Raw genomic sequence first — 19,050 nt, 5'->3', positions numbered from 1 at the left:
CTTATGACTTTTGATTCGTTTTAATTTATAAACACTTACAATTTATTTGAATAGTTGTTATGTATCGTTTCATAATGTATCATAAAATATTGCATTGTATTGTACTATATCGTTTTGATGTATCCAATGTTTGGATTGATTGTATTGTTTGTTGTCATTTCATGATGCGTGCACCAATAATATGAAGAATAAATTTGTAATATTATAAAGAAAAAGTAAGGTACTAGGTAATATTGTTATATAGAAAGGTAGGGTAAATGATAAAGTATGATTATTTAATAATAAAAAGGGCAGGATGAGAAAAAGAATAAGGTAACGACGCGACTACACCAAATCGATCGTTCCATAAAGTGACGCTTTTCGTCGTTACGTAATGACGAATTTAACAATACGATACAATAAAATTTAAATAATAATCAAAACAAACATAGTATTTAAAGTAACAATACACTACAATACAATACAACATGTAATAACCATCCAAATAAGTTGTTAACATATCAGCATGTTGGTGTTTGTAACAAGTAGATACAATAACATTACAAGATGTAGGATAAAATATGAGGATGGTGTTTAAAATATTTTTTCATTGTAAAAGATAAAAAATATTTGGTTGTTTTTTCTACAATAAAAAAAAAGTGTTTGAAATTGGTATTGAAAAGGATATTTAAAGCAGTGTGCATTCTCCCTTCGGAGGATTTGTGACAGAGAATTTAACCATTACTCACTTCGCGTACCCATCTTTCTGACATGCTCCTAAGGTATCATAATCCTCTATTTTCATCTAAAAACTTATATACATACAAGAGGGATGAGTATAGTGGTTATGTAAGTTTAGATCTATCTTTCATTCGGAACCTTGGCAAAGGTTATTTGCCTTGCCAAGAAGAATATGTTCTATAGCATTATCACTCAAGTCTTGCACTTGGATTCTGTGCTGTCTTTGATGTCTGATATTAAGGTAGTCTAATTCCAAACCAACTGCAGTATTTAAGTTATCCTTTAACACATTAACCATTCTATAAATAAGGAGCCTTTGCAAGAAGTCCATAGGCTAGGGAGATCAAATATTTCCTCAGGAATAAGACATAACTATTGGGGTTTCTTTTATAATAAAAAAAATTAAGATCCCTTTTCAACATGGGCTCAAAGGCCGACCTCTTCCGAGCCAAAGCTAAAAGGAAGATGGGGCTTGGTCCATATCGATAAAAAACGTTTGTAAAAAATGAATCTTCGATGGTTATAAGACACCTGGAGTTATGGTTATAATATTATATTTTTTTTAAAAGGATTGGCACATAGTCAAAGATGAAGTAACTGATGCAGTGAATGAGTTCTTCGCCACTAGTAAATTGATGAAGGTTGTGAACTGCACTAGTGTAACTTTAATACCTAAAGTTTCTAACCCAACCACAGTGAAGGAATTTCGGTCAATAACTTGTTTCTCTATCCTCTATAAATTGATCTCCAAGATTCTAGCTTATATAATCCAAAAGGTAATTGTAGGTCTCATTTGTGAAGCACATGTTGGTTTTATATCTTGGAGGAGAATAGCTGACAACATCAGTTTAGTTTATGAATTGGTGAAATCCTATACTAGAAAGAATATATCTCCAAGATGCATGAATAAAATAGACTTCCAGAAAGCTTATGACTCTGTGAAATGGATCTCCCTGACGCAAGTTCTGGAAGGATTGGAATTTCCATCAAGGTTTATATCATGGATTATGGAATGTGTGCAAACAATCAATTACATTATCTTGAAAAATGGAAAAACTACAGAGTTTTTTTCTGTCGCTAAGGGGCTGAGGCAAGGAGATCTTATGTTTCCATTTTTATTTGCAAATGCAATGAAATACTTGAGTAGGAGCCTCAATGTACTTAAAGAAAACAAGCAGTTCAAATTTCATCCCAAATGTGCTAAGCTAGGAATAACTCGTTTGAGTTTTTGCATATGACCTGCTCCTATTCACAAGAAGTGATTTGATGTCTATCTCTGCTGTGCAATAATGCTTTCTGGACTTTTCAAATGCCTCAGGGTTGCAAGCAAACATGGGAAAGAGTTCAGTCTATTTTGGGGTATCACACAACAGACCAAAAATGACATTTTGAAACAACTGGATTTGTGCAGGGAGAATTACCATTTAAGTACTTGAGGATCCCATCGTCAACTAAAAAAACTCACATTGCTCCAATGGCAACCATTGGGGGGGAAAATCACTGTTAGAATCTCCTTATGGACAACAAAAAGACTATATGCTGGAAGAGCTCAGTTAATCCAGTATGTATTATTTGTTATACAAGCATACTGGGCACAACTTTTCACCTTGCCCATGAAAGTGATCAAACTAATAAATGCCTATTGTAGGAGTTATTTGTAGTCTGGTGATAATCAACTAACCAAAAAAACTCTAATAATTTGTGATAGAGTATGCGTACATAAAGTTGCAGGTGATTTGAATATAACAAATATCCAACTATGTAACAAAGCAGTTATAACTAAATCCTAGTGGGACTTAGCTCGTAAACAAGAAAGACTATGGATGAAGTGGATTCATGAATATTACATCAAGAGACAACAACTCAATGAAATTCGAGTACCACCACATGCCTGTTAGATGATGTGGCAAATTTTGCATGTTGCGGGGAACTTACAACAACTTCAATATATTTTCCCTCCCGGTAAACGTTATGCAGCTATTGGGAGATTATACCAGAGTACCATGAAAATGCTTAGTATTTAATAATGATGCAAGACCAACGACCAGATTTATTACGTGGCTGCAATTACAAGGAAAGCTATTAACAACTGATCGATTGCTTTGATAAGGACTACAAATGGATTCATGTTTTGTCCTATGCCCAAATTGTAATGAGTTGAGAGATCACTTATTTGTGCAATGTGATTACACAAAACAATTGTGGAAGGAACATATGAGATGGATACAATATGATCACATGCAGGTAGGAACCTGGGAACAACATTTAGATTGGATCATTAGAATGCCAAAAGGCAAATCAAAGGTTGCTCAAATATTCAGGGTGGTATATGTTGAGAGTGTCTATGCAGTTTGAATGGAGAGAATCAAAGAGTGTTTGAGAATAAGAGGAAAGGATGAGATCAAAATGCAAAGGAGATTGCGTATAGCTGCTGTGTACAAGCCCACTAGAATTCAAATACTTTTAGACAAATTTATATTCTAAGTAGTAGCTTATGAGATAGTTTTGATTTGTATACTTTTTTTTCTCTATAGATAGCAAGATGTGCGAGCTTGGCTATGGTATTGTAAAGATTACAAGTGGTAATTAATAAAAAGTTCAGTTAATTACCAAAAAAAATAAAAATATTTGAAAGTGAATTCAATTGGGGAAAAAGTTAAAGTTTTATGTTTCTTTATTGGGATCTTTATTTGAAGTGATAAAAACCATTTTCACTTAAAATGTCCTCAAACTAGTTTATTAAATTTTTAATCATCTAGTACAACTTGAAGTTAAAAAAGTAGACCCAATATTTGTTAAACTTTTTTTCCAAATATTATCTATGGGCAATGACACAACATAACTACTCGGATACTTCTAAAATAAAGGCCTTCCCATATAAGAGTTCAAATATTTTCTCCGTTAGGTGAAAAATATTTTTATCGGAGAATATCTTCACAACTTAAATAACTAAACACTAAAATATATTTTCTTAGGGTGTGTTTGGTATGAAGGAAAATATTTTCCGAAAAATATTTTCCAATTTTCCCATGTTTGATTGGCTTGAATGTTTTGGAAAACATTTTCCTTATGAACTCATTTTCTCCAATTGGAGTAAAATGTTTTCCTTACCAAGAGAAGGGAAAACATTTTCCAAAACTCCTTCTCAACCTTCCCCACCCTCACCAACCTACCCCACCCTTCTCTCCAAAAAAGGCATTTGTTTTTCAAATTTCAGTTTTTTTGTTACCACTCACCCTACTACCCCCACCCCCACCCCCTTCCTGCAAAAATATTATTTCTTTTACCTTAATTTTTTTACAATTTCAAATTTCTATTTTTTTTGTTTTCAGCACCACCCACCCCACCCCCTCACTCTAAAAACTTTCTATTTTTTCGTTTTTCTTCACCACCCACCCCCTTTCCCCTGCCCCCCACTCCGTACAATTTTTTTTTACCTTTTTTTTGTAATTTCAGATTTCTATTTTTTCGTTTTTCTGCTCCCCCTCCAAAAAAATATTTTTAAAATATATTTTTTAGTTTTAGTTTTTTTATTTATTGGTTTAAAGTTTTAAAATTTTACAAGTTCTAAAGTTATGAGTTCAGAGGTTTATGTGACTGGAAGTTTACAGGTTTAGAATTATAAAGTTTACGGGTTTCAAATTCTGCGATTTCGAAAGTTTAGCAATTCGAAAGTTTATGAAATTTGTGGGTGCAGACAGGGGCGGCCCGACGGGTTTTGTGGCCTAAAGCCAAACTTTATGAGGGGCCTTAACTTTTAAAAAAATATTTATTTATTTAAAGTCTATTTTTTCTAGCGTTTCTTAAGTACAAAGTTGTTAATAATTTTCTTATAATCAATAACTCCTAATAAATCTTTCTTAATTGACAATATAACTAATCCATTTAACCTTTCTTGAGACATTGTTAATCTTAGGTAAGATTTTATCAATTTTAATTTTGAAAATTTCTTTCCGTTGAAGCGAGGGTAACAAGATTAATTAACATTATTCCATAATTAATATATACATTGAAAAAAAGAATCAGATCTTTTTATTTGACCGAGTGTATCAATTAAATTGTTATCTTCTAATTGTACTATTTTTCTTAATATTTTTAATTTCGAAAATAAATCTAAACTAGATATCGAAAATTATTATGCTTTAAGGAACATTCAAGATTGAGGCAATATTTTTCCAAATTTCCATCATCTAGTGATCTTAATTTTTACAGCTAAATAGTAAACCAAAATATTTTCATACGCTTCGAATTGTTCAAATCTATTTTGAAGTGAAAAAAATAGCCTTGTTTACTATGTATAAAGTAATCAACCAAAGGACTATTCGAAAGATTATGAGATTTTATTATCAACATTCTCATCAAATTGTTACTTCCTATAATCTTACGAAATTTGGGTTCGATATTCATTTCAAGTGCAATATTCGTGGCAGGAATCATAGCAGTTGCAAATCATTATTCTCAATAATTGTTAAAGAAAGAAATCAAGCTTTTTCACTTCACATAACCTTTTTCTACACTTATACATAGCCTATTATGTGTAACAAAAAATTGGGCCTCCACAAATGTGGGGCCTAACATAGTTGCTTTACTTGCTTTATGGAAAGGCCGCCGGTGCGGAAGATTGTTGGTTTGAAGTTTATGCATTCATGTTTATTATATTTAAATTATTTATGAATACTCTTGAGAAGTTGTTTTCCTTAATTTGCATACCAAACACCGAAAAATGAATAAGATTACTATTTGTTTTCCAATAAAATATTTTCTTGGAAAACATTTTCGACGGAAAAACATTTTCGACGGAAAAACATTTTCTTGGAAAACATTTTCCACGGAAAACATTTTCCATTATAGCAAACACACCCTTAGAGAAAAATCATTTCCTAAATTTAGAATTTGTTTTCGCGGCAAGAACTTAAAAAGAGTTTCACAAGCAAATGAGTTAAGTAGTACTTAACATTTTAAGTTTTTAATTCGTGTAATCAGTATAATCAAGCTGAATAAAATTATCCAGAAAAAAAGAAGAATAAAATACCATTCCACCACAAACATTTCACAAAAACCAACAGCTAGTGATTTCCCTATCGGGTCGGGGTTCAGTACGACTGCCGCTGCCATTGTTCGCCGGCGAAGGAAGAATGAACTCATGGGACGAATGGGTTGAGTTGGCACTGCAGAAACTGGAGTCGCATAAACTCCTTCGTTCTGTTAGACCCATTCATCTATCCAAGGATTCAAACTCGTTAAGCCATTCTAATGCCGACGACTTCGAATTTTTCGATGAATTACGCCAATGGGATAGAGACACAGTGGAAGTTCAGATTTCAGAAACTACGTATCATAAATGGTTGCAAGACATTCCCAGTTCCGGTGCGGGTTATTTTTACTCCATTTCGTTTTTTTTTTTTCATTTTTTTTTCGATTTCAATTTTAGTCTTCTCTTGTTGGTAGTTTCACTTGCGAAAAGTTTCGTTTTTTTGTTGCTAAATTTGGAAATAACGACCTAGGTAGCAGCGTTAGAATACTGTAAATTTTAACCACATAGGCTGAATTTAGTATAAATATATGTTTTTGCAGCAAGTGCAGCCCCTCTGACTGAATCTACCACTGGTTACAGAAAAGAATGATACAAATGCTTATGCTGTAATTTTCTTCAGTTGGTTATTCTACGAAGTTGAAATGTTGTCTTCACTATTTTCATTAAAATTCCCTTGTAGGAGATGAGGTTGGTTGCAACGGTGTGGTGGATACTGAAGTAGGGGCAAGTGCTGGAACATTCAAGACGTTAATTTTATTCTCTGGAAATGATTACCTGGGCTTGAGTTCGCATCCTACAATTATCAAGGCTGCAACACAGGCATTATGCCTCTTCAACTTTTCATATATTGATGATTTTTTTGGCTGATACTAAATGCTCCCCATTAGCTAATTTGTTATAATTTTTGTGTTCAGGCAGTTCAAAGGCATAGAATGGGTCCAAGAGGTTCTGCACTAATATGTGGTTATACCAATTATCATCGACAACTAGAGTCATCCTTGGCGGAGTTAAAAAACAAGGAGGTATTCACTTATTTCTTTGATAATCGTCTTAAGTTTCGAATAGTGAACTTGCTTAAATGGAAACCAAATATAAAATACCCCGTAAATAATTGCGGGCACTGGAGTGAAATGAGTTGGCATCTCACGTTATTCTCCTAATTGTCTTTTCCTTCTGGTACTAGAAGAACTTAGGACCTATAATGCTGCATGAGGGTATATAAAAACCCATATGTTTGTTTATATGAAGCATTCATGTTAGAGTAATGTGGAGTTGGTATAGTAGTATGACACATGTTTCCCTTAGCTTGTTTGTGATTTGTGATCTTGATATTGATGTCGAAATCAACCAGATTGATGGAGGATGTTCTTTCATGTCCAAAGTCTATGGTTAATAATCATTTTCATACTTTTAATTTATTCATAAATAAATATAGTCAAAAATTTACAACAGGAAATGAACATCTACATGTTTGTGTGAGCGATGAGGGATTTTCCCCATCAAAGAAGTCAATTTACCATACTTTATCTGTACCTTCGCAATGGTTCAGTAATTACATCTTCTTCTCCATCTTATGGGTGTATTCCTTGCTTCAAGCCTTCAACAAGCTTCTCACTAAACAATTAAATGAGAAAAATGCTTATCCACTTGAGAAATACCTGAAAAAGGGAACTGATATTCTTTGATTTACCTTGGACTTAACCACTAAACAGCTGTCTCTTTCCTTTCAACCATTGCAATTTGGATCTCTTTGAGCTGGCAGGAAAGAAATTTAGTAAAACCTTTGGACTCAACCACTACAACCATTATTATTCATACCAATCAACATTCTCATAATAGCAAATAATCTCCACAGAAATTTCTCAAACAGATCCAAATTCTCATTGTTGGAGGCTGATTGCTTATTTCTTAGTGATTAACTGATGCTAGGATTTGATTTTGGTAGTTGCAGGATTTGAATAATCTTTCTGTAGGTTAAAGTGTCTAATCTATAATGCTTCCATTGTAGTTGATGCTGCAGCTGTTATATATTCAACTAAACATGGTCTGTTTGAGAGAGAGAGGAGAGAATGAACAATGGTTTCAGTTATAGTGTTGATATAGTCATGAAAGTTTCTTGCCTCTGGAAGCTTTGTAGAATGTAGAAGAGAAATAACTTATGCAGAAATGAAAGCACTCTGTTGTTCTGATGAATGTTGATGATCCAACATGCACCCAGTAACGCAAATAGTCCTCTGTTGCCAAATTGATCCTTCATCTAGTTAAGAAACAACTCCTAAAAACAAATACATAAGAAAAAGAAAAAACAGAACTCCTAATGTTCCTCACTGTGAAAAGCTACCCCCCCCCCCCCCAAGAAAAGAAAAAGAAAGGGATAACTACCTTCTTGTAAGATGACCGGAAAATACAGTGGCATCCAGTTTTACTCTTTAATAGATTTGATTCTCGCATCTAGCGGCAAAATTACTTCCAGTTAGGGGAGCAACTGTCAGTCTGTCACTGACTTGATTGCTATGAGCTATTATCAAATTACATCTCTGTCTACCTTAATACTCTTATTACAAGGAACCCCCCTCCCCCCACAACAACAACAACAACAACGGCCCAGTATAATCCCACAAGTCGGGTCTGGGAAGGGTAGTGTGTACGCATACCTTACCCCTACCCTAGGGTAGGGAGGCTGTTTCCAAATAGACCCTCGGCACAAGAAGATGAAATGCGACAATAGAATAGTAACAATAACATAACCAGAAAGATAGTACCAGCGAGCCAAGAGTCAGGAAATATACCTGGAATAGCAATATCAATAATCAATGTAGTGACAAGATCCTAGAAAATAGTACGAGCATAACATGTACCACTGGCATACTAAAACACGACACTGACCGACTATACTTACACACAGAACGGAGTAGAAAAACGCTCAACTACCTACTAACCTTCAAAAACTCTCCCTCCATACCTTCCTATCAAGGGCCATGTCTTCGGTGAGCTGAAGTTGCGTCATGTCCTGCCTGATCACCTCTCCCCAATACTTCTTTGGCTGCCCTCTACCTCTCCTCATACCCGTCAGAGCGCCAACCGCTCGCACCTCCTAACCGGGGCATCTAGGCTTCTCCTCTGCACGTGCCAGAACCATCTAAGCCTCACTTCCCGCATTTTGTCCTTCATGGGAGCCACGCCCACCCTTGCTCGAATATCTTCATTCCTAATCTTATCCAACCTCGTGTGCCCGCACATCCATTTCAACATCCTCATCTCTACTACTTTCATCTTCTGGATATGGGCAATCTTAACTGGCCAACATTTTGACCCATACAACATTGCCGGTCTAACCACCACTCTGTAGAACATGTCTTTAAGTTTCGGGGGCACCTTTTTGTCACACAAAATGCAAGATGCTAACCTCCATTTCATCCAACCTGCCCTTATACGGTGCACGACATCATCGTCGATCTCCCTGTTCCCCTGGATAATCGACCCAAGGTACTTAAAACTTCCTTTCTTAGGGATGACTTGTGAATCAAGCCTCACGTCGCTGTCCACTTCCTCCGTAACATCGATGAACTTGCACTCCAAGTACTCCGTCTTAGTCCTGCTCAACTTGAAACCGTTTGACTCAAGGGTCTGTCTCCAAACCTCCAGTCTCTCGTCAATACCTCCTCACGTCTCATCTATCAGAACTATATCATCAGCAAATAACATACACCATGGCACCTACTCTTGAATATGGTGCGTTAGTGCGTCCATTGCCAGAGCAAATTAGAAAGGGCTGAGCACAGATCCTTGGTGTAACCCCATAACCATCGGAAAATGCTCCGAGTCTTCTCCTACTGTCCTAACCTGAGTCTTGGCTCCATCATACATGTCCTTAGTCACACTAATGTATGCTACCGGGACACCTTTTACCTCCAAGCATCTCCAAAGAACCTCCCTAGAGACCTTGTCGTACGCTTTCTCTAGGTCAATAAACACCATGTGCAAATCCTTCCTCCTATCCCTGTACTGTTCCACCAACCTTCAGATAAGATGAATAGCTTCCGTAGTTGAACGACTCGGCATGAATCCGAATTGGTTCTCAGATATAGACGCCGACCTCCTCATCCTTGCCTCCTCCACCCTCTCCCCACTTTCATCGTATGACTAAGCAACTTGATACCCCTATAGTTGTTACAGTTCTGGATATCACCTTTGTTTTTGTACAACGGAATCATCATACTCCACCTCCATTCCTCTGGCATCTTCTTCGTCTTAAAGAAAGGGATAATACCTTCTTGTGAGATGACCGAAAAATGCAGTGGCATCCAGTTTTACTCTTTAATAAATTTGATTATCGCATCTAACGGCAAAATTACTTCCAGTTAAGGAAGTAACTGTCATTGACTTTGTGAGAAGGCACGAGAGAAAATATGATATATTGATATTGTGTGTTCAATACAATACAAGAGGTCCTTATTTATAGCTATACTATACAATGACATACTACTCCTATTTCAATGTGGGACAAGACTACATTATGTACATATCTAACACTTCCCCTCAAGCCGGTGCATACACATTATATTTACCGAGTTTATTACACATGTAACTAATACGAGAACCAGTAAGAGACTTAGTGAAAATATCTGCTAGTTGATCATTCGACTTTACAAACTTTGTAACAATATCTCCTGAAAGTATTTTTTTCTCTGACAAAGTGACAGTCGATCTCAATGTGTTTAGTACTCTCATGGAATACCGGATTTGACGCAATATGAAAAGCAGCTTGGTTATCACACACTAGTTCCATCCTGCTGATTTCTCCGAACTTTAACTCCTTGAGCAACTGCTTGATCCAAACTAACTCACACGTTGCCATAGCCATGGCCCGATATTCCGCTTCGGCGCTAGATCGAGCAACTACATTTTGTTTCTTGCTCTTCCACGAGACCAAATTACCTCCTACTAGAACACAATATCCAGATGTAGATCGTCTATTAGAAGGTGATCCTGCCCAATCAGCATCTGTGTACCCAACAATCTGCTCGTGGCCTCGATCCTCGAATAGTAATCCTTTGCCTAGAGCTGACTTTATATACCGAAGAATACAAACAACTGCATCCCAGTGACTATCACAGGGAGAATCCATAAACTGACTTACAACACTCACCGGAAAAGAAATGTCAGGTCTAGTCACTGTGAGGTAATTCAATTTTCCAACCAACCTCCTATATCTCGTAGGGTCTCTAAGAGGCTCCCCTGTCCAGGCAGAAGCTTAGCATTCGGATCCATAGGAGAGTCAATAGGTCTGCAACCCATCATTCCAGTCTCCTCAAGAATGTCTAAGGCATACTTCCGCTGTGAAATAACAATACCTGAGCTAGACTGAGCGACCTCAATACCTAGAAAATACTTCAGTCTGCCCAGATCCTTAGTTTGGAAGTGCTGAAAGAGATGTTGCTTCAGATTAGTAATACCATCCTGATCGTTCCTAGTAATAACAATATCATCAACATAAACCACCAGATAAATACACAGATTTGGAGCAGAATGCTGATAAAACACAGAGTGATCAGCCTCACTACGAGTCATGCCGAACTCCTGAATAATTGTGCTGAACTTACCAAACCAGGCTCGAGGGGACTGTTTCAAACCATATAGTGACCTGCGCAATCTGCATACACAACCACTAAACTCCCCCTGAGCAACAAAACCAGGTGGTTGCTCCATATAAACTTCCTCGTCAAGATTACCGTGGAGAAAAACATTCTTAATGTCTAACTGATAAAGAGGCCAATGACGTACATCAGCCATGGACAAAAAAAGGCGAACAAATGCTACTTTAGCCACGGGAGAGAAAGTATCACTATAATCAAGCCCAAAAATCTGAGTATATCCTTTTGCAACAAGACGAGCCTTAAGCCGATCAATCTGGCCATCCGGGCCGACTTTGACTGCATAAACCCAACGACAACCAACAGTAGACTTACCTGCAGGAAGAGGAACAAGCTCCCAAGTGCCACTCGCATGTAAAGCAGACATCTCGTCAATCATAGCCTGTCGCCATCCAGGATGAGATAGTGCCTCACATGTAGACTTAGGAATAGAAACAGTGGACAAAAAGATATAAAAGCATAATGAAGTGACGACAGACGATGATAACTTAGACCAACATAGTGGGGATTAGGATTAAGTGTGGATTGTACACCTTTGCGGAGTGCAATTGGTTGACTAAGAGGAGACAAGTCCACAGTAGGTGCAGAATCTGATGTAGGACGTGAATCACCTAGGCTTGATGCTGGATGTGGACGACGATGATAAGTCAAGAGTGGTGGAGCTGCAGAAGGTTGAGCTGGATTATGTGGAGGAATTAGAACTATAGGTGGTGGAACTGGAGCTATAGATGATGGAACGAGAGCTATAAGTGGTGGAGCTGGAGATGTAGAGGAAGATGGATGGGAGATAGTGACTGAATCTCCAAAAGAAGAGACTGGTAGTACCTCAGAAATATCTAAGTGATTACTTGGACCTGTGAAGTATGATTGGGTTTCAAAGAAGGTAACATCAGCGGACATAAGGTACCGCTGGAGGTCAGGAGAATAGCATCGATACCCCTTTTGCGTTCTCGAGAAACCAAGAAATACGCACTTAAGAGCACGGGGAGCTAACTTATCTGTTCCTGGAGTAAGGTTATGGACAAAACAAGTGCTTCCAAAGATACGGGGTGGAAGAGAGAACAAAGGTAAGTGGGGAAACATAACAGAGAATGGAACTTGGTTCTAGATAGCTTAAGATAGCAAAATGTAAGAACTGCATCCCCCCAAAAAACGCAACGGAGAATGAGATTGTATGAGTAGGGTACGAGCAGTTTCAATAAGATGTCTATTCTTTCTTTCAGCTACCCCATTTTGTTGAGATGTGTACGGACAAGATGTTTGATGAATAATCTCATGAGATTTCATAAACTGCTGAAATGGGAAAGACAAATACTCTCGGGCATTATCACTACGAAATGTGCGAATAGAAACCCCAAATTGATTTTGAATTTCAGCGTGAAAGGTCTGGAAAATAGAAAATAACTCAGATCGATTTTTTATCAAAAATATCAAAGTGCACCTAGAATAGTCATCAATGAAACTAACAAAGTAGCGGAATCCTAAGGTAGAACTGACCCGACTAGGACCCCAAACATCTGAATGGACTAAAGTAAAAGGTGACTCTGCTCGATTATCAATACGTCGAGGAAAATGAGAGCGAGTATGCTTACCGAGCTGATAAGACTCACACTCTAGAGCTGACAAGTGAGATAAATCAGGTACCATTTTTTTGAAGTTTTGACAAACTAGGATGTCCCAACTGTTTATGTAATAAATCTGGTGAATCAGTAACAGGACAAGTTGTTGAAGGAAGACAAGATGTGAGTTCATGTGATTTAGCAAGGATAAGGTAATAAAGTCCATTTCATTCATGCCCGGTACCAATGATCCGCCCTGTACTGCGTTCCTGTATAAAAACATGGTCATCAAGAAATAAAACGGCACATTTAAGTGATTTGGCTAGGCGACTAACAACTATGAGGTTAAAAGGACTATTAGAGACATAAAGAACTGAATCTAAAGGTGAGGAAAAAATTGGGCTTGCTTGACCTATTGCAGTTGCCATGGTTTGAGATCCATTGGCCATTGTGACTCTTGGAAGAGATTGAGAATATGAAATAGTAGTGAAAAGAGATTTGTTACCAGAAATATGATCCGATGCACCCGAATCAATGACCCAAGACTCAGAGGATGAAGATTGAGAGACACAAGTCATGCTATTACCTGTTTGAACAACGGAAACTATCTCAGAAGATGTCTGCTTACCTGCTTTGTATTGAAGAAACTCAAAATAATCCACTAAAGAAACCATCCGACTATTCGAAGTATCGGTTAACCCTAATTCAAGTAGGGTTAACTTGAAATAGTGAAAATTAGTAACTCCTTTGGGAAAACGGAAGAAATCGCTGAGAAAACACTGTTTACAGCAGGAAAACAGAACACTGTTCTGCGCCGGAAAACACTGTTCACTCCAGGAATACTGTAGCTCTCGGAATATTACTGTAGCAGCCGGAAAAAATTCAAAGTGGTCGGAATGAAATAAAAACAGTAGGGGTAGGATCGGAATTACCAGACGACCCAACTGTTCTGAAGAAACTTTTTCAAAAAATGGCCGGAAGTCCACTTCTGGAATCACTGTTCACGCCGGAAAAGTATAAAAGTTGTCGGAATTTGGTGTAACCTGGATGGGTAGGCTCGGAATTGCAAGGGGAACAATCTGTCCTGAAGAATCGTCGCCAAAAAATGGCCGCAAGGTGGCCCACGCGACGTCAGAACTTCGCCGGAAAATTTTCTTCCGACCGCTACACTACCGCCGGAGATTTTCACTGGGATTTGGTCGCCGGACAGTGACTACTTTTGTGGTAGTGTTGGATTTTGCACAACACTAATCGAGACAAAGCAGACGCAAAACAACTTTGAAAAGTCACACGAAAAAAGGGTTCCGGTGACTGATTTCACTTCCCGGAATCGCTGGAATTTATGCACAGCGATAAATCTCTCACGATAGCTCTGATACCATGTGAGAAGGCACGGGAGAAAATATGATATATTGATATTGTGTGTTCAATACAATACAAGAGGTCCTTATTTATAGCTATACTATACAAGGACATACTACTCCTATTCCAATATGACACAAGATTACATTATGTACATATCTAACAGACTTGATTGCCATGAACTACTATCAAATTACATCTCTGTCTGCCTTCATGTTCTTGTTACAAGAATGTGTTGGTCACAGACTTTCGTTTTTACCATCTGGCTCCAGAATACATATTAAAATGAGAAAACCCGTTGGGAATCATTTTAACTGGCTGATAATTTCTAAAATTTTCTCTGCATGAAAAAATTCAAAATTTGCTTCGAGTCTAACTGCTGAAGAGTATGATGCTGGAACCTGCACCTTTTAGGGGAATCACTGATATAAACTGATGCATTCTTCCTCTAATTTCATATTAGGATTGCCTTCTTTGTCCCACAGGCTTTTCAGCGAACATGGCTTTTATGACTGCTGTAGGCAATGTCAGTATGCTCTTAGCCAATGGAGGTGAACCTTCAGTAGATGCAAGGGTTGCTGTCTTTTCTGATGCCCTGAATCATGCTTCAATTATTGATGGTATGCGCCTAGCCGAGAAACAAAAGAGCATAGCTGTTTTTGTCTACCGGCATTGCGACATGCGCCATCTTAATGAGCTATTGTATGTTCTTATTTTATTTTATTTTTCTACCTTCCGTGGATGTTATTTTCTCCTTGACTAATCGTGTGTTTGTCTTTTAACAGAACAAATTGTACAATGAAGAGAAAAGTTGTCATTACTGACAGGTTAGCCTCGATTAAAGTTTCAATGTTTATGAATTTCATGTGCACTGGCATCATCCAAGAAATCTACAATGAAAAGAAAGACAAGCAGTAAACTCAAAAGCTGAGATAAAAGAACGAAGGAATTACGGCGGTGCTGAAGTCATAATGTACATAGAGAATTGCTTCTCTTTGATTGAGTTACTTGTATGATAACTTTTGCTGTGCAGAGATGATGCAGTGATTGAGAAAAGTAGTTGTAGGAATATTTGATGAATCCTCAGTTTTGTTCTTATTACCAGCTTATTTAGTATGGATGGAGACTTTGCCCCAATGCTTGAGCTTGTGAAGCTTCGTAAGAAGCATGGATTTTTATTGGCAATTGATGATGTAAGTTTCAAAGCACCTGATACAAAAATCTGTCATTTTATCAATTGATGATGCAAGTTTCAGAGCTTCTGATGCCCAACACCTGTCACTTTATTTTGTTACTCTAATCTCACATAGCTCTAGATATTAAAGTTTCCTCCCTTTATACATAAATCTAGTGCACTTTTATACATAAATCTAGTGCATATTTTGTTTGAAATATTTTACAAAGTAAATGATAATTAAAATTTCACCCCCGGTCTTTGTAGAGGTAAGTGCGTAAAGCGTGATGTGTGGGTTAGGCGTACGTCGCGTAGTTGAACCCGCCTGGAATTTAACTGGAGAAGGATAGAGTTGCGGCCCCATTATCCATCGATCTTCGAACCAGGCACCACTAGCATGGGGGATTTCTCGGATATAACAATAAAACAAATTAAAATTTCAGTCTCCATGTTCATTTACTTTCTCCCTAAATCCTGTTCGTGTAATCATTTGTGAAAGAGAACTGCATTTTTCTACTTGTATAGTTAAATTGAGTTGCTATGACAGCGTAATTGATTGTGACATAATTTAGTTCTTCTTTCCCTCTCACTTGTAGGCTCATGCAACATTTGTTTGTGGTGAAACTGGTGGTGGGGCCGCTGAGTTGTTCAATTGTGAAAGTGATGTGGACATTTGCCTAGGTACTCTGAGCAAGGCTGCAGGTTGCCATGGTGGATTCATAGCATGCAGGTACAACTATTGAAAGAACAGAGGAAACTTGATATATATGCTCTCTGATTTAACATTGTCGAGTACTGCATGGATTTATAGTTCTCATCTTCTGTTGATTAATTTGTTCAATGGACCTGAGACTTGCATTTAGGAGCAAAATATTTTATGTACTGCTGAGAGTCCCAACATTGAAACCGGTTGACAGTTGAATAACACTTTGGTGCCAGTCTCGCTTCATGAGAACTTGAATTAGTCTATGTAGAAGATTGGTTTTGCTTACGTTTATTTGTGCGGATCATGCATAAAACTCTGGGTTTAGATCTGGTTCTCTATCCGTGAAGTTTCAGTTGAAGATATTTATCCATGCAAAAGGCAATACCTGGTGTGCTGTATTTGCTTTTATTCCTATTACATGTGGAATTTTTCCCTCAAACAACAGCACATAGATATTGAACAATCCAATGATAGCCGCCTTTATCTGAACAGAAAGAAATTTGATTATGGCCACACTGCCCACCTTTTTGAAAGTCAAATTGCTTGTTGTGAGCCACAATTGCTTTATGGACACACTAGCCTCGGGGATCTCTCGGTTATAAAAAAAAATTGGACTACTAGGTACATGTTAGATAGTCATATTGACCATTATTTTCAATCAGAAGTTATTATTTACAGTTCTTCTATTTTTTGGGGTTGAAATGCTAAATGAACAGCAAGAAATGGAAGCAATTGATACAATCAAGAGGCCGCTCTTTCATATTTTCAACTTCTACCCCGGTGCCTGTAATTGCTGCTGCCCATGGTAAATCGACTTATCAGAATGGAAAATTCAGTTACTGCTCTTATTTGAGGCCATTTTATAGATGACGGTATTTGTTTTTGTATCTCATGATCTCATCTATTAGCGGAGAAGTGGAGAGTTTCTCCTCCGTTCCTTCCTGCCTTTTCCTTCCTTCTTTTTCACTTAAATAATGGTGGTATCTGTCCGATTTGCATGCACCTCAACTATCTTGTCGTACCTTAATCCTTCCACAAGTACTGAGTAACTCTTCCTGCCAAATCTTAGATAGAAGAGAAGAAATTACCCTTTTTTGTCTCTGGTGTAATTCGAACCCTGGTCTCTCATGGTCTTCGTTCCATCTTCATCGACTGATAGGCTGCAAGAAATGGATAGCCTTATCTGGCACTTTACGTGAAATGTTGTCTTTCTCATTCCCATATTTATGGGCAATTTTTTCCTTATCCTAGATGGAAAAAGTGCAAACAAAATGTGGCCTATTAAAAATAAGTGTGAGCTGGAAAACTGAACCATGTTAGGATGGAGACTGGACATGATTTCTGAACTGCGAGCTTATTGTGGCTTACTTATACATTGTTAATGATGTAACATATGTAGCTGCTGTTGTTGTGGCAAAAAAGGAGATGTGGCGTAGAAGAGCTATTTGGAATAGGGTGCAAGGTTTCCGTGATTTAACAGGAATCCCCATTACAAGTCCTATCATCTCCCTTATTGTGTGAAATGAAGCAACGGCTCTGCAATCTAGCAGGTTACCTTTCTTACTATCCATCTCTCTTTGTCCAGCACGGTCTCTCTTAATTTGTTCATAACTGTCTCATTCATTTCTTAACAGACATCTTTTGCAACTTGGCTTTCACATAACTGCAATAAGACCGCCAACAGTGGCTCCTAGCTCATGCAGGTTTGTCGCTGATCTATCTCTCTGAAGTTGTGATGACTGCTGATGATTTTTTCACATCTTCATCTGCATGATAATTATATATTACATTACTTTCTTTTTAGTCTGCAATTCATAGTGTTGGGGCGTCTCGTACTTGGCTAGGTGTAGAATTTTGGGTTGGTTTTCTTGCATTTCCTCTTTGTTTTCGAGGAACTCTGAATGAAGCTGTCCTCAAATGTTGACATGCTTTTATGATGTTTTCGGTCATCAATTGCACCTTGCTTAATTTGTTTTTTCTGACAGTGGCTTATCTTGGGCTTTTACTTGTTAAGCAGTTTCAGAATATTATCCTACAAATGCAATAGGTTAATTTTTACTTTCTTTTCTCATTTTCTCTGAACTCAAATTCTCTCCTGCCTACTCTCCTCTCCTCAGGTTAAGGATAACTTTGAGTGCAGCTCACACATTGGATGATATAAGAAAGCTCATAGCGGCGCTGTCTCAATGTGTCAGCTTCAGTGAGATCGGATTCTGCTGCACAAGCTGGAATGCCAGACTCTAGTTATATTCATTTGCATTTGTAGAAGAGTGAATTTTAATGAAAACGATGCCTTCTTCAGTAAGTGAAGACATCTGCACAAGAGTGACTTATAATGTTCTTAGCATTCAATACTAATTGAGCAGGTCTTCTTTTCGTACAGTAAATACGAGCCGCAATTAATGAAAACGATGCCTTCTTCAGTAAGTGAAGTCGTGCATTATTTACATGGTTTTTGCCCCATCTGGCTATGAAATCTAGCAGTTAATGAAATTCAATAGTAATAATTTTGGCACCCAATTGATGAAGGGTACGAAGTCTGTTCTCAGCCACTTGCTGGTTTAAATGAAAAATCTGTTCTCAGCCACTTTCTGGTTTAAATGAAAAATTTAATGCCATAAATCATAGTATCATTTTGTCAAGTGTCAGTTGAACTCGCAACTTTAATTCGAGGTTGGATATAGGTGCGTTTAGTTTACTGTCGGTTCTTGATTCAATACACTTCCACTGTATTGTTGATTTGATACTGTTTCGATCTGGTTTGATTCATGATCGCATCAAAGTAAGCTGTGGCTTCTAAATAGGAAGACGAGGAGACTTTTTCTTCTCAATCATGCAAG

General features: G+C 37.6%; 1 protein-coding gene across 2 annotated transcripts; it reads left to right on the top strand.

Annotated features, from left to right (window-relative positions):
* The first annotated feature begins 5,766 nt into the window (after positions 1-5,766).
* LOC104219562 (8-amino-7-oxononanoate synthase-like) lies at positions 5,767-18,671 on the top strand. 2 transcript variants are annotated; one of them, XM_070170972.1, is made up of 11 exons: positions 5,767-6,087; positions 6,435-6,574; positions 6,670-6,777; positions 14,794-15,032; positions 15,116-15,157; positions 15,436-15,523; positions 16,101-16,234; positions 16,927-17,015; positions 17,610-17,760; positions 17,845-17,913; positions 18,328-18,671. In XM_070170972.1, the coding sequence occupies exons 1-9, from the start codon at positions 5,856-5,858 to the stop codon at positions 17,729-17,731; spliced, it is 1,194 nt and encodes a 397-aa protein (XP_070027073.1). In that variant the 5' UTR covers positions 5,767-5,855; the 3' UTR covers positions 17,732-17,760; positions 17,845-17,913; positions 18,328-18,671. The 2 variants fall into 2 exon arrangements, with proteins under 2 accessions (XP_070027073.1, XP_070027074.1); XM_070170973.1 differs by lacking the exon at positions 16,927-17,015.
* The last annotated feature ends 379 nt before the right edge of the window (positions 18,672-19,050 follow it).

Source organism: Nicotiana sylvestris, chromosome 3 (genome assembly GCF_000393655.2).
Source record: "Nicotiana sylvestris chromosome 3, ASM39365v2, whole genome shotgun sequence".
NCBI classification, from domain to species: domain Eukaryota; kingdom Viridiplantae; phylum Streptophyta; class Magnoliopsida; order Solanales; family Solanaceae; genus Nicotiana; species Nicotiana sylvestris.
Note: the sequence above shows the minus strand (reverse complement) of the source record. Positions and strands in the feature narration are given on the sequence as shown.

Excerpts from the sequence above, each read along its gene's own strand:
- LOC104219562 (XM_070170972.1), top strand. The coding sequence starts at position 5,856 with ATGAACTCATGGGACGAATGGGTTGAGTTGGCACTGCAGAAACTGGAG. Across the intron at positions 15,033-15,115 it reads CGCCATCTTAATGAGCTATT|AACAAATTGTACAATGAAGA; the intron begins GTATGTTCTTAT and ends GTCTTTTAACAG. Across the intron at positions 15,158-15,435 it reads AAAGTTGTCATTACTGACAG|CTTATTTAGTATGGATGGAG; the intron begins GTTAGCCTCGAT and ends TCTTATTACCAG.